General features: G+C 47.3%; 1 protein-coding gene across 1 annotated transcript in view; it reads right to left on the bottom strand.

The window, feature by feature from the left end:
• The window catches only part of TBX15 (T-box transcription factor 15), a 144,948-nt gene that overhangs the window by 7,769 nt on the left and 120,230 nt on the right, over positions 1-16,949 (bottom strand). Inside the window, exons 4-7 of the mRNA XM_075334841.1 lie at positions 14,676-14,847; positions 14,280-14,447; positions 14,092-14,156; positions 158-255 (exon numbers count right to left, since the gene is read on the bottom strand). Of these exons, the coding sequence (XP_075190956.1) occupies positions 158-255; positions 14,092-14,156; positions 14,280-14,447; positions 14,676-14,847 (503 nt within the window). The remainder of the gene's footprint in view (positions 1-157; positions 256-14,091; positions 14,157-14,279; positions 14,448-14,675; positions 14,848-16,949) is intronic.

Raw genomic sequence — 16,949 nt, forward strand, 5'->3', positions numbered from 1 at the left:
TTCATCACCTCCATGGCTTATTCCTCAGAGTGTTTTTTTCATCTTTAACTAGAACCACTGGCACAGAACCTCAGCTGTTCAACACATGAGAGATGAAAACTGCTCTCTACCCCCAGACAAGTGTAGCTCCTCGGATCTGGATAGAGGCTGGACTCACCTTGTTGCTTCTGCATGGTCGTAAAATCTTCAAAGGTAAGAGTGCGGACTGGTGGCCTCCAGAAAGCGTACGTCTCCATGATCGCCTCCAGGCCCGTCCTGCAAACGAGAGGAACAATTAGGAAAATCGAAGACAGGATCCATTTATATAACACTCAGTAAATGTGCAGAGCAGATCCCCTGACAACCTGCGAACGACAGCCGGCGCTCTACTCTGCAGACTGCGCACTTCCCAGGAGACCATCTGTGCCCCACCGGGACCATTCCCCAGAGGAAACAACACTTCAGTGATAACAAAGGTGTCCAAAAATCATAGTCCTGGATGTCCTCTACCTCAGATCTCCATTGAATCGATATCTGAACCCAGTGGGGTAACTTGAAGCTTATGGGCCCAATGCAAAAGTTACAAAGGGGCCCTCAACTATTGCAAGTCTTTAATAGCTTTGGTCTTTTCATATTTCAGACTTTTGGGGCCCTTAAACTCCAGGACTCGGGTGCGATCCCAACCCCTGCACTTCTGTACTTACGCCCCTGTCCGGATCCCATGCAGGCTAGTGGTCAGTGGTTTACCGATGATCTCTGCAAACCTCCATCTTGTACCTTGTAGCACAGATTTCATGGGTACCCTAGAACGTTGTTCTACTTCTTACAAGTGAAACCTCTCAAGTCCATATAATGTATTTAGTGGGTGCATGGAGGAAGAACAGTCGAAAAACTGGGGTCTGCACATTTAGATTATTGAGAAATAAAGGGCACCATGCTGGGATCCAGGTTTGCCCATTTGTACCCGACATACGGCCATTACCGAGACTGGTGGGTAGCGGGTCAGGACTAGGCCATCCGGACCTCTTATATTCTGACCACTGCTGCTTGGTTCTCTAGCTCCTTCCTCCACATTTACTGTTCAGGTAGTGCTCATCTAGATGAGATTAATGTAGGTCTAACAAGACGATTTAGGCGGTATCATGATTTTTCCCTGATAGACGATTTCTGGGGAATGAAGGATCAGGCATGTTAATTGTCTCATGTCCGATCCTCTTGGGTTCGGGAAATATGGCAGCAGTAAACTCCTCTCCCCTGATTAAGACATCATGCACACTCGGCCAAGTCGAGCATACACGTGTATGTTGGTTTCAGGAATATAGTTATTGGCCAAACAAGTTTTTGGACAACAATTTTCTCGAGTGTCCGGCCAAGTAAACTCCCCGCAGTATCTCGCGTCATGAAGTGTGTAAGGTGGGGGCTTCACCTTTATACAGGAACCAATTTTACACTTATTTTTTAGCAATCATCTTGTGATCACTTGGATTACTCCATAAGGGCCTGTTCACATTGTTTTCCAGTGTTTTCATGTCTCCTCCGGGGTTTTCAGTCTGAACTCCAGATAAACACTCTTGAGGATGAAGCTGCCACCTCAGCTAGGACACGGCCACGACTGTTGTGTTCTTGGAACTTCTTGACGTGATAACGAGAATATGGAGATGGTAGAAATGTGCCGGGTCTGGTCGGCTGCTGCACTGTCAGAGTCGGCTTTGTGAGAATGTGACGATAAGTGGCTTGAACGGCTCTTGTGCCAGACGCTGGAGATGGACCGACCTTACATACGTGCCTTTGTGTCGAACACAAATGAAAACCAAAGCAAAGCTATTTGAGGGCCTGCTCCTTGGATCTTGCTACATTTGGATCCATTTAAAGAGAGTTTTGTACTTTTAATAGGTATGAAAAATTTGATGTATCTTTTCATCTTTCTTTCCCTTGTCTTAGCGCTCCACATTTTTAATATCGAGCAATAAATCAAACTGTTGTATTGTATGGAAAATGGAACAAGATGTTTTGCATATCTGGATAATGGGATCCACATGGTCTGTGCTGTGTCAGCTACGTCACCAGTGTGGAGCAGAGGAAGGTAAGAGATGTCTTAGGGAAGATGACTGATATCTCCATGATCCAGTTATATGTCATAGGTGATGGACAGATGAGCATTCGAGAGGAAAATCAGATAATGGGAAGTCAGACAAAGAACCAGGAACATCTTGAAGTAGTTGACAAAAGCCACAAGTTGAGCAGTGTCATGGAAGGTTGGCCAAGCCCAGTGAGAGTGGTCCAAGAATCAAGCAAAATAATCAGGGTGCACGTACATCAGCTGTCAGGAGGTTTCCAATTTGGCCACAGATGTGAGACCAAGTTGGAAAAGATATGGTTGTTCTGTGGTCAACAAATAGTTAGGTCTCCTCACACATCTGAAAGGCTTAGTGGAAGATGACTGGGAGTATGAAGAAATATTGGTCGTCTATGATCCTCCCGGGCTTTATCTGACTTCATTCACATTCACTCATTAGTATGGAGATTTGTAGACGTCATGTGTTGGACCGGCAGTAAATTTTTCACATCGCTATACAATACACAGGGTACTACCAAGGGAATATTCAATCACAGCAAAAAACATCTACTCGGCAGTACCAGGTTAGAGGATCATGGGTCTATGGGAATGCAGATCTACGAAGAACATAGGATTGGGTCAGTATCACTTACAACCAAACGTTTGGTGGGATTAGGTGCTGAAGAGGAAGATGAAGGTCAGTCGGATGAGATAAGAGTGTTCATATAAAAAAGGTAAAAGAAAGGAGAATACTAAGAAGAGCTACTGAAGTTAGCAGATACACGAGAACGTACAGTCATATGTCAGCCAAATGGACACATCTTAAAGATCTCAAAGAAAGACCAAGATGAAAGTGATAAGAAAGCAAAATGAAAGGTGACCTGACAGTATGGTCAGGTAAAGGCCATATGAAAGTAGCTAGATGAAGGTCACTTAAATAAGGTACATTGTAGGTTCCTTGTGAGGAGACAGGTAAAGATCACTAGAGTAAGGTAAATCAAAAGTTACCTTGGATTAGGAAAGAATGAAGGTCACATGTGTAGGGTACATTAAGAGTTACTTGGAAGTAGGGAAGGGTGAAGATCAGAAGATCATACGAGTAGGGTACATTGAGGATCACTTGGAAGTAGGGAAGGGTGAAGATCATACGAGTAGGGTACATTGAGGCTCACTTGGAAGTAGGGAAGGGTGAAGATCATACGAGTAGGGTTCATTGAGGATCACTTGGAAGTAGAGAAAGGTGAAGGTCAAACGTGTAGGGTACATTGAGGGTCACTTGGAAGTAGGGAAGGGTGAAGATCATACGAGTAGGGTTCATTGAAGATCACTTGGAAGTAGCGAAGGGTAAAGGTCACACGTGTAGGGTATATTGAGGATCACTTGGAAGTAGAGAAGCGTGAAGATCACACGAGTAGGGTACAGTGAGGGTCACTTGAGTGTACGATAAAGAAAAGGTTTCATGTGAGATGCTAAACAAAATTTGGAGAGACACAAGTCACTGGAGAGAAAGTCGATGAAGGTCCCTCCCGTATGGTAAATGAAAGGTCACTTGGTAGTAGAGTAAGGTGAAGGTCACATAAACTAAGAATGCCTAAGAGTAGGGTAAATGGAAACTCACTTGGAAGTAAGGTAAGAAGGTTTGTTGCAAGGAGAAGGGTGAGAATCATCGAACAATAAAGTAAGGAGAAGGTTACTTTAGAGCAGGGATCCCCAACCTGTAGCTTGGGAGCCACATGAGGGTTGCTGACCTGTGACGTACGTCTCGCAGCCGTCTTCCAGCGTGGCGCATAAGCTCCAAGTCTAGGAAACAGTTATGAAGAGAAAGTCTCCAAGATCTGGGGGTTAGGTATCAACACATGGATCTTGGTATACTGCCTCGGTGTCATTTCTGTGGAAAAGCTTTGGCTGTTCGTACACCGGTACTGGGGGCGTCACTACTGTTAGGGGGGTGGGAGTTGCATGTGGCTCTAAGGGTTAGAAAGGTTGGAGACCTCTGATTTAGAGGAAATAGTTGATGGTCACTTGAGAGGAGATGGATAAAGGTTATTTTTCAGATTTATTAAGCATAAAACAGGACATAGGACATGAAGAACTAAAAGATAACTTTACAGATTAGAGTCGACAGAAAGGAAACTCAACTTCACTAAATTACATCCTAGATCACAAATAACCAGAATGAAGCTTCATCTTATTCTGGACAAAGTATGAGACAACGAAAATACAACAAAATTTAGAGGAATAAGACGTTCAGCACCACACCAAGAACTTGGGAGCATGGCAGAGGCCCTCCACCTAACTATATATCCTAGAGGAATAAGGTGTTCAGCACCACACCAAGAACTTGGGAACATGGCAGAGGCCCTCCACCTAACTATATATCCTAGAGGAATAAGGCGTTCAGCACCACACCAAGAACTTGGGAACATGGCAGAGGCCCTCCACCTAACTATATATCCTAGAGGAATAAGGCGTTCAGCACCACACCAAGAACTTGGGAACATGGCAGAGGCCCTCCACCTAACGATATATCCTAGAGGAATAAGGCGTTCAGCACCACACCAAGAACTTGGGAACATGGCAGAGGCCCTCCACCTAACGATATATCCTAGAGGAATAAGGCGTTCAGCACCACACCAAGAACTTGGGAGCATGGCAGAGGCCCTCCACCTAACGATATATCCTAGAGGAATAAGGCGTTCAGCACCACACCAAGAACTTGGGAACATGGCAGAGGCCCTCCACCTAACGATATATCCTGGAGGAATAAGGTGTTCAGCACCACACCAAGACCTTGGGAGCATGGCAGAGGCCCTCCACCTAACTATATATCCTAGAGGAATAAGGCGTTCAGCACCACACCAAGAACTTGGGAACATGGCAGAGGCTCTCCACCTAACTATATATCCTAGAGGAATAAGGCGTTCAGCACCACACCAAGAACTTGGGAACATGGCAGAGGCCCTCCACCTAACTATATATCCTAGAGGAATAAGGCGTTCAGCACCACACCAAGAACTTGGGAACATGGCAGAGGCCCTCCACCTAACAATATATCCTGGAGGAATAAGGTGTTCAGCACCACACCAAGAACTTGGGAACATGGCAGAAGCCCTCCACCTAACGATATATCCTAGAGGAATAAGGCGTTCAGCACCACACCAAGAACTTGGGAACATGGCAGAGGCCCTCCATCTAACTATATATCCTAGAGGAATAAGGCGTTCAGCACCACACCAAGACCTTGGGAACATGGCAGAGGCCCTCCACCTAACTATATATCCTAGAGGAATAAGGTGTTCAGCACCATACCTAGAACTTGGGAATATTGCAGAAGCTCTCCACCTAACTATATATCCTAGAGGAATAAGGCGTTCAGCACCACACACCAGAACTTGGGAGCATGGCAGAGGCCCTCCACCTAACTATATATCCTAGAGGAATAAGGTGTTCAGCACCACACCAAGAACTAGGGAACATGGCAGAGGCCCTCCACCTAACTATATAACCTAGAGGAATAAGACGTTCAGCACCACACCAAGAACTTGGGAGCATGGCAGAGGCTCTCCACCTAACTATATATCCTAGAGGAATAAGACGTTCAGCACCACACCAAGACCTTGGGAACATGGCAGAGGCTCTCCACCTAACTACATATCCTAAAGGAATAAGACGTTCAGCACCACACCAAGACCTTGGGAGCATGGCAGAGGCTCTCCACCTAACTATATATCCTAGAGTAATAAGGCGTTCAGCACCATACCAAGAACTTGGGAACATGGCAGAAGCTTTCCACCTAACTATATATCCAAGAGGAATAAGACGTTCAGCACCACACCAAGACCTTGGGAGCATGGCATAGGCTTTCCACCTATCTATATATCCTAGAGTAATAAGGCGTTCAGCACCATACCAAGACCTTCGGAACATGGCAGAGGCCCTCCACCTATCTATATATCCTAGAGGAATAAGGCGTTCAGCACCACACCAAGACCTTGGGAGCATGGCAGAGGCCCTCCACCTAACGATATATCCTGGAGGAATAAGGCGTTCAGCACCACACCAAGACCTTGGGAGCATGGCAGAGGCCCTCCACCTAACGATATATCCTAGAGGAATAAGGCGTTCAGCACCACACCAAGACCTTGGGAGCATGGCAGAGGCCCTCCACCTAACGATATATCCTAGAGGAATAAGGCGTTCAGCACCACACCAAGACCTTGGGAGCATGGCAGAGGCCCTCCACCTAACAATATATCCTGGAGGAATAAGGCGTTCAGCACCACACCAAGACCTTGGGAGCATGGCAGAGGCTCTCCACCTAACGATATATCCTGGAGGAATAAGGTGTTCAGCACCACACCAAGACCTTGGGAGCATGGCAGAGGCCCTCCACCTAACTATATATCCTAGAGGAATAAGGCGTTCAGCACCACACCAAGACCTTGGGAGCATGGCAGAGGCTCTCCACCTAACGATATATCCTAGAGGAATAAGGCGTTCAGCACCACACCAAGACCTTGGGAGCATGGCAGAGGCCCTCCACCTAACGATATATCCTAGAGGAATAAGGCGTTCAGCACCACACCAAGACCTTGGGAGCATGGCAGAGGCCCTCCACCTAACGATATATCCTAGAGGAATAAGGCGTTCAGCACCACACCAAGACCTTGGGAGCATGGCAGAGGCCCTCCACCTAACTATATATCCAAGAGGAATAAGACGTTCAGCACCACACCAAGACCTTGGGAACATGGCAGAGGCCCTCCACCTAACGATATATCCTAGAGGAATAAGGCGTTCAGCACCACACCAAGAACTTGGGAGCATGGCAGAGGCCCTCCACCTAACTATATATCCTAGAGGAATAAGGCATTCAGCACCACACCAAGAACTTGGGAACATGGCAGAGGCTCGCCACCTAACTATATATCCTAGAGGAATAAGGCGTTCAGCACCACACCAAGAACTTGGGAACATGGCAGAGGCCCTCCACCTAACTATATATCCTAGAGCAGTGTTTCTCAACTCCAGTCCTCAAGACCCACCAACATATCATGTTTTCAGGTTTTCCTCAATCAGGTTTTCAGGATTTCCTTAATGTTGCACAGGTGATGGAATTATTCCCTGTCTAACATTGAGGAAAACCTGAAAACATGATCTGTTGGTGGGTCTTGAGGACTGGAGTTGAGAAACACTGTCCTAGAGGAATAAGGCGTTCAGCACCAAACCAAGACCTTGGGAGCATGGCAGAGGCTTTCCACCTAACGATATATCCTGGAGGAATAAGGTGTTCAGCACCAAACCAAGAACTTGGGAACATGGCAGAGGCCCTCCACCCAACTATATATCCTAGAGGAATAAGGTGTTCATCACCACACCAAGAACTTGGGAACATGGCAGAGGCCCTCCACCTAACTACATATCCTAGAGGAATAAGGCGTTCAGCACCATACCTAGAACTTGGGAACATGGCAGAGGCCCTCCACCTAACGATATATCCTAGAGGAATAAGGCGTTCAGCACCACACCAAGAACTTGGGAGCATGGCAGAGGCCCTCCACCTAACGATATATCCTAGAGGAATAAGGCGTTCAGCACCACACCAAGAACTTGGGAACATGGCAGAGGCCCTCCACCTAACGATATATCCTGGAGGAATAAGGTGTTCAGCACCACACCAAGACCTTGGGAGCATGGCAGAGGCCCTCCACCTAACTATATATCCTAGAGGAATAAGGCGTTCAGCACCACACCAAGAACTTGGGAACATGGCAGAGGCTCTCCACCTAACTATATATCCTAGAGGAATAAGGCGTTCAGCACCACACCAAGAACTTGGGAACATGGCAGAGGCCCTCCACCTAACAATATATCCTGGAGGAATAAGGTGTTCAGCACCACACCAAGAACTTGGGAACATGGCAGAAGCCCTCCACCTAACGATATATCCTAGAGGAATAAGGCGTTCAGCACCACACCAAGAACTTGGGAACATGGCAGAGGCCCTCCATCTAACTATATATCCTAGAGGAATAAGGCGTTCAGCACCACACCAAGACCTTGGGAACATGGCAGAGGCCCTCCACCTAACTATATATCCTAGAGGAATAAGGTGTTCAGCACCATACCTAGAACTTGGGAATATTGCAGAAGCTCTCCACCTAACTATATATCCTAGAGGAATAAGGCGTTCAGCACCACACACCAGAACTTGGGAGCATGGCAGAGGCCCTCCACCTAACTATATATCCTAGAGGAATAAGGTGTTCAGCACCACACCAAGAACTAGGGAACATGGCAGAGGCCCTCCACCTAACTATATAACCTAGAGGAATAAGACGTTCAGCACCACACCAAGAACTTGGGAGCATGGCAGAGGCTCTCCACCTAACTATATATCCTAGAGGAATAAGACGTTCAGCACCACACCAAGACCTTGGGAACATGGCAGAGGCTCTCCACCTAACTACATATCCTAAAGGAATAAGACGTTCAGCACCACACCAAGACCTTGGGAGCATGGCAGAGGCTCTCCACCTAACTATATATCCTAGAGTAATAAGGCGTTCAGCACCATACCAAGAACTTGGGAACATGGCAGAAGCTTTCCACCTAACTATATATCCAAGAGGAATAAGACGTTCAGCACCACACCAAGACCTTGGGAGCATGGCATAGGCTTTCCACCTATCTATATATCCTAGAGTAATAAGGCGTTCAGCACCATACCAAGACCTTCGGAACATGGCAGAGGCCCTCCACCTATCTATATATCCTAGAGGAATAAGGCGTTCAGCACCACACCAAGACCTTGGGAGCATGGCAGAGGCCCTCCACCTAACGATATATCCTGGAGGAATAAGGCGTTCAGCACCACACCAAGACCTTGGGAGCATGGCAGAGGCCCTCCACCTAACGATATATCCTAGAGGAATAAGGCGTTCAGCACCACACCAAGACCTTGGGAGCATGGCAGAGGCCCTCCACCTAACGATATATCCTAGAGGAATAAGGCGTTCAGCACCACACCAAGACCTTGGGAGCATGGCAGAGGCCCTCCACCTAACAATATATCCTGGAGGAATAAGGCGTTCAGCACCACACCAAGACCTTGGGAGCATGGCAGAGGCTCTCCACCTAACGATATATCCTGGAGGAATAAGGTGTTCAGCACCACACCAAGACCTTGGGAGCATGGCAGAGGCCCTCCACCTAACTATATATCCTAGAGGAATAAGGCGTTCAGCACCACACCAAGACCTTGGGAGCATGGCAGAGGCTCTCCACCTAACGATATATCCTAGAGGAATAAGGCGTTCAGCACCACACCAAGACCTTGGGAGCATGGCAGAGGCCCTCCACCTAACGATATATCCTAGAGGAATAAGGCGTTCAGCACCACACCAAGACCTTGGGAGCATGGCAGAGGCCCTCCACCTAACGATATATCCTAGAGGAATAAGGCGTTCAGCACCACACCAAGACCTTGGGAGCATGGCAGAGGCCCTCCACCTAACTATATATCCAAGAGGAATAAGACGTTCAGCACCACACCAAGACCTTGGGAACATGGCAGAGGCCCTCCACCTAACGATATATCCTAGAGGAATAAGGCGTTCAGCACCACACCAAGAACTTGGGAGCATGGCAGAGGCCCTCCACCTAACTATATATCCTAGAGGAATAAGGCATTCAGCACCACACCAAGAACTTGGGAACATGGCAGAGGCTCGCCACCTAACTATATATCCTAGAGGAATAAGGCGTTCAGCACCACACCAAGAACTTGGGAACATGGCAGAGGCCCTCCACCTAACTATATATCCTAGAGCAGTGTTTCTCAACTCCAGTCCTCAAGACCCACCAACATATCATGTTTTCAGGTTTTCCTCAATCAGGTTTTCAGGATTTCCTTAATGTTGCACAGGTGATGGAATTATTCCCTGTCTAACATTGAGGAAAACCTGAAAACATGATCTGTTGGTGGGTCTTGAGGACTGGAGTTGAGAAACACTGTCCTAGAGGAATAAGGCGTTCAGCACCAAACCAAGACCTTGGGAGCATGGCAGAGGCTTTCCACCTAACGATATATCCTGGAGGAATAAGGTGTTCAGCACCAAACCAAGAACTTGGGAACATGGCAGAGGCCCTCCACCCAACTATATATCCTAGAGGAATAAGGTGTTCATCACCACACCAAGAACTTGGGAACATGGCAGAGGCCCTCCACCTAACTACATATCCTAGAGGAATAAGGCGTTCAGCACCATACCTAGAACTTGGGAACATGGCAGAGGCTTTCCACCTAACTATATATCCTAGAGCAGTGTTCCCCAACTCCAGTCCTCAAGGCCCACCAACAGTGCAGGTTTTTGGGATTTCCTTAGTATTGCACAGGTGATAATGTAATTACCTGCCCAGGTGCTGGTTCCAACAGCAGTGCAATGCTAAGGAAATCCTGAAAACATGCACTGTTGGTGGGCCTTGAGGACTGGAGTTGGGGAACCCTGTCCTAGAGGAATAAGGCGTTCAGCACCACACCAAGACCTTGGGAACATGGCAGAGGCCCTCCACCTAACTATATATCCTAGAGGAATAAGACGTTCAGCACCACACCAAGACCTTGGGAACATGGCAGAAGCTCTCCACCTAACTATATATCCTAGAGGAATAAGGTGTTCAGCACCACACCAAGAACTTGGGAACATGGCAGAGGCCCTCCACCTAACAATATATCCTAGAGGAATAAGGCGTTCAGCACCACACCAAGAACTAGGGAACATGGCAGAGGCCCTCCACCTAACAATATATCCTAGAGGAATAAGGCGTTCAGCACCACACCAAGAAACAGGGAACATGGCAGAGGCCCTCCACCTAACAATATATCCTAGAGGAATAAGACGTTCAGCACCACACCAAGAACTTGGGAACATGGCAGAGGCCCTCCACCTAACTATATATCCTAGAGGAATAAGGCGTTCAGCACCACACCAAGAACTAGGGAACATGGCAGAGGCCCTCCACCTAACTATATATCCTAGAGGAATAAGACGTTCAGCACCACACCAAGAACTTGGGAACATGGCAGAGGCCCTCCACCTAACTATATATCCTAGAGGAATAAGGCGTTCAGCACCACACCAAGACCTTGGGAACATGGCAGAGGCCCTCCACCTAACGATATATCCTAGACCTAGAGGAATAAGGGGTTCAGCACCACACCAAGACCTTGGGAACATGGCAGAGGCCCTCCACCTAACGATATATCCTCTAATGAAGGTATCTGAAGATGGCTTCACCTTGGTCACAGATCGCATTGTAGTCAGAAATCAGACAAAGTATTTACAAAGTTGTTTCACTGTCTATGAAGGGATCAACTGTTGTAAAAGTGGAGATTTCCTTTAAGCCCCCGTCTTTTATTTTGCGGCCCCTTATCCACCTCCAGACAATACACAAAACATGTGATTATAGGAAAAGGTGTTAAAAAATAAATTCTTTGTTAAATGTGATTGTGACAACCTGAGAGTGATTCCTGGGCTTTATAGCCGCCATTCATGTGTATGTTGAGTATCAGTAGAAATTAGCCATATGTTACGGCCAGCCATGCCTCCTAATCCTCTGTTATTAAGACATGTATTACAGCGCTGCCCAACGTCTCCGGCAAATCCCAACCGTCCAGATTTATCAGTATTCACCTCTCGCAGTAATCTGCTTTATGGTGCGGAGTATTTATAGGCCAGACCACTCTTCTACTGCAGATACTTTGAGTTATTTTCAGAACGCTGTAGGCAATTAAAGTGGGATTTTATTGACTGCCGGTCCCGCACCACATACTCTGCATCCCATCTCCAGGAAGAAGGAGAAATCTAACATGACAAGGTCTGGTTTTAACTATTTTTAACCTGCTCTGCTTATAATGAAGCCAACGTGAAGCCCGGGACGTGTAAAGCCGAGGTCTCCATAATGACTGATAAGTGGACGCCCAATAACAGCACTAATATACGAGGTCCCAGACTGCGATGATGATCACTAATATCACCAGCACAGCTCTCAATAACAATCAGACTGCCGAAAACCACAAGAGCACCAAGCCTGTGACACCAGGAAAGTATTACATGGATGGTCTGGTCTACAACATGGTCTAAGGATAACATGGATAGGGTGGTCTACTATCTATGGCTTACATAGATCAACCAGTCTACAATGGATGTCTATGGTTTACATGGAGAGACTGGTCTACAATGGAGGTCTATGGTTTACATTGATGGAATGATCTGCAATGGAGATCAAAGGTTTACATGGATGAAATAGTCTACAGTGGTCTAAAGTTTACTTGGATGAAATAGTCTTAAGTGGAGTTCTATGGCTTACATAGATGGACTGGTCCACAATGGAGATCTATGGCTTAAATGGATCAACCAGTCTACAGGGAGGTCTATGGCTTACATTGATGTACTGGTCTACGGGGAGGTCTATAGTTTACATCGATGGATCCGTTTACAAGAATGTCTATGGCTTACATGGATGGACCCATCTGTATGAAAGTCTATGGTTTACATAAATGGACCCATCTACAAAGGGGTCTATGTCTTACATGGATATACTGGTCTACATTGAGGTCTATGGCTTACACGGATAGACCCATGTACAAAAAGGTCTATGGCTTACATGGATGGACCCTTGAACAAGTAAAACAAGGAGACCTATGGCTTACATGGATGTGCTCGTCTACAGGAAAGCCTATGGCTTACATGGAGGGACTTGTCTACAGGGAGGTCTATGGATACATGGATGGACCCATCTACAAGGAGGTCTGTGCCTTCCATGGATGTACTGGTCTACCGGGAGGTCTATGGTGTACATGAATGGCCCCATCTACAAGGAGTTCTATGGCTTATATGGATTGATTGGTCTACGGGGAGGTCTATGGAAACATAGATGGACCCATCTACAAGGATGTCTATGGCTTATATGGATGGACCCATCTACAGATAGGTCTATAGAAACATGGATGGACTAATCTACAAGTAGATATATGGCTTACATGGATGTACTGGTATATAGGGAGGTCTATGGCTTACAGTGATGGACCCATCTACAGGGAGGTCTATGGAAACATGGATGGAGCCATCTACAAGGAGGTCTATGGCTAACATGGATGGACCCATCTACAAGGGGGTCTATTGCTTACATGGATGGACCCATCTACAAGGAGGTCTATGGCTTACATAGATGGACCCACCTACAAGGAGGTCTATGGAAACATGGATGGACCAGCTACAAGGGGGTCTATGGCTAACATGGATGGACCCATCTACAAGGGGGTCTATGGCTTACATGGATGGACCCATCTTCAAGGGGGTCTATGGAAACATGGATGGCCCCTTCTACAAGGGGGTCTATGACTTACATGGATGCACCTGTCTACAGGGAGGTCTATGAAAACATGCATGGACCCATCTACAAGGGGGTCTATGGAAACATGCATGGATCCATCTACAAGGGGGTCTATGGAAACATGCATGGCCTAGTCTATAAATAAAGGTTTATGTTTTCTCTATTATGAACCAATCTCTAATCAGTCACATATGTTTTATATAATCTTTATATAGTTTACGTATACGAAATGTGTAAGGAAATTCCAAGGAGGAAAAGTAAGAATCAACTCACAGAAATAAAAATGATAAAAAAAAATCCTTGGTTTAGATTTAGTAATGATCCGGGCTTAAATACTCTAACAACTGCTTCTTTTATTAACTCTCCATGGAGTTGGAGGTAAGCGGTGGCTCATTGACCGTTCGCCTCAGATTTTGTGGTTGCACAAAGGGGTGAGGAGAAGGGCCGGGGCTTGATGAATGGATACGTCTTCGTGTTTGATCTGAGTCCACACAGACGTTCCTCTCATGACAATCTTCAACCAAACCAACATAAAAATATCATTTTACGATTTTTTTTTTCTTTTTTTTAAGAAGAAAATGTGTTTGCTAAATGATCCCAGGAAAGATCTGGAGCCAAGAAACCTCAGCTTTGGCCTACACGCTAATTCTCTGACATACCGGTTTCTTCCTGAGTCTCGGAATCCTTTGGCAAAGGGGTTCCTGTCAATCTTCAGCCTTGTAATCTGGAACAAAACAACAGCCGTGACTCACTGAATGCTAATAACACAATAATCCTGAATTACTGATTCTGCAGCACACTCCGGTGACGGCAATGAGGAGCCCCGACTCTCGGCCGGAGGTCTCACCTGTTGGTTCTGGTAGGCGGTCACGGTGGTGAACACAGTCTCGGGAAAGTTGAACGTCTTCACTCCTTCTCCTGCTGGAACGGACTTGGTTGGAGACAACTCGCTGCTGAAGTCCTTGCGAATGACATGGACACGCGGTTGGTACTTGTGCATGGAGTGCAGGATAATCTGTAACCACATACACGGGAGTCATGGTATTATTCCCTGTATCCAAACACAGACCAATGGAGCATTAAGAGGCATGCAGGGTCGTATCCAATGCAGTTAGCTACAATGACATGACATTGAGTGGACTCAGCCGCCTATCTCCCCGAATGACTATGCAACATGTAATAATGGCCTGTGTGAGAAGTGTCCACATTCATTTACAAAGTCTGAGGACCAGGCAGCACTTACATGTCCTTGATCGTCCAGCTCATTGTTGGTGAGTTTGAGCTTGTCGAAGCTGACAACCTGCCTCATCCAAGTGTCCCCGGAGGCTAAAGAGTCCGGATGGATGTAAACACGGGGAGGAACCGGGGAGTCGGCGTTCCCAGCCACCATCCATTTGGAGCTGTGATAGACATATCTGAAAAAGAAGGAAACAGGACCGACTCTGAGACACTGCATATCCATAGGAATGTACAGGGTCAATATCTCCCCTGAATAATGGAGTCTGAAGAGGTGAAGGGGCGATCAGTCACAGCCTGGACAGTCGCTGTGACATAGACCAGAATGTGAAATCATAGGTCTAATCAATATCGGTTCACTCTCTCCATTATTACTCATGTGTATGGAAGCCCTAATGGCAGCCGTAGGCCGAAAAAAAAGTTTAGAGAGGACAGAAGAGTCTGGAGGGGACAAGAGAATCTGGAGAGGACAAGAGAGTCTGGAGAAGACGAGGGAGTCTGGAGAGGACGAGGGACTCTAGAGAGGACAAGGGAGTCTGGAGAGGACAAGAGAATCTGGAGAGGACAAGGGAGTCTGGAGAGGACAAGGGAGTCTGGAGAAGACGAGGGAGTCTGGAGAGGACGAGGGAGTCTGGAGAGGACAAGAGAGTCTGGAGAAGACGAGGGAGTCTGGAGAGGACGAGGGAGTCTGGAGAGGACAAGGGAGTCTGGAGAGGACAAGAGAATCTGGAGAGGACAAGAGAGTCTGGAGAGGACAAGGGAGTCTGGAGAGGACAAGAGAGTCTGGAGAGGACAAGGGAGTCTGGAGAGGACAAGGGAGTCTGGAGAGGACAAGGGAGTCTGGAGAGGACAAGAGAGTCTGGAGAAGACGAGGGAGTCTGGAGAGGACGAGGGAGTCTGGAGAGGACAAGGGAGTCTGGAGAGGACAAGGGAGTCTGGAGAGGACAAGGGAGTCTGGAGAGGACAAGAGAGTCTGGAGAAGACAAGGGAATCTGGAGAGGACAAGAGAGTCTGGAGAGGACAAGGGAGTCTGGAGAGGACAAGGGAGTCTGGAGAGGACAAGGGAGTCTGGAGAGGACAAGGGAGTCTGGAGAGGACAAGAGAGTCTGGAGAAGACGAGGGAGTCTGGAGAGGACGAGGGAGTCTGGAGAGGACAAGAGAGTCTGGAGAGGACAAGAGAATCTGGAGAGGACAAGAGAATCTGGAGAGGACAGATGATCGAGGAGAGGACAGAGTGTGGAGACAATAAGAGGGTCTGGAGAGGACAAGGGAGTCTGGAGAAGACGAGGGAGTCTGGAGAGGACGAGGGAGTCTGGAGAGGACAAGAGAGTCTAGAGAAGACGAGGGAGTCTGGAGAGGATGAGGGAGTCTGGAGAGGACAAGGGAGTCTGGAGAGGACAAGAGAATCTGGAGAGGACAAGAGAGTCTGGAGAGGACAAGGGAGTCTGGAGAGGACAAGGGAGTCTGGAGAGGACAAGAGAGTCTGGAGAGGACAAGGGAGTCTGGAGAGGACAAGGGAGTCTGGAGAGGACAAGAGAGTCTGGAGAAGACGAGGGAGTCTGGAGAGGACGAGGGAGTCTGGAGAGGACAAGAGAGTCTGGAGAGGACAAGAGAATCTGGAGAGGACAAGAGAATCTGGAGAGGACAGATGATTGAGGAGAGGACAGAGTGTGGAGACAATAACAGGGTCTGGAGAGGACAAGGGAGTCTGGAGAGGACAAGGGAGTCTGGAGAGGACAAGGGAGTCTGGAGAGGACAGGAGTGAGGAGAGGACACAGGAGTGTGGAGACAACAAGAGGATCTGGAGAGGACAAGAGAGTCTGGAGAGGAAGAGGGAGTCCAGAGAACATAGTGGAGTCTGAAGAGGACAATGGAGTCTGGAGAGGACAGAAGAGTGTGGAAATGACATGAGTGTAGAGAGGACAGAGGAGTCTGGAGAGAATAGAGGAGTGTGGGGAGTACAGGGGGAATAGTGGAGAGGACAGAAGAGTGAAGAGAGGACCGATTAATATGGAGAGAACAGAGGGGAATAGAAAAGATAGAGGAGTCTGGAGAGGACAGGAGTGTGTACACTGTGTGCAGAATTATTACACAAATGCGTATTGTGATCACATGACACTTTTTATACATGTCGTCCTACTCCGCGCTGTATAGGCTGAGAGCCAACTACCAATGAAGTAAATCCGGTGATGTGCCTCTCTGTAATGAGGAGGGGTGCGGTGTAATGACATCAACACCCTATATAAGGCGTGCTTAATTATTAGGCAACTTCCTTTCCTTT

The sequence above is a fragment of the Anomaloglossus baeobatrachus genome, chromosome 2 (genome assembly GCF_048569485.1).
Source record: "Anomaloglossus baeobatrachus isolate aAnoBae1 chromosome 2, aAnoBae1.hap1, whole genome shotgun sequence".
NCBI lineage: Eukaryota > Metazoa > Chordata > Amphibia > Anura > Aromobatidae > Anomaloglossus > Anomaloglossus baeobatrachus.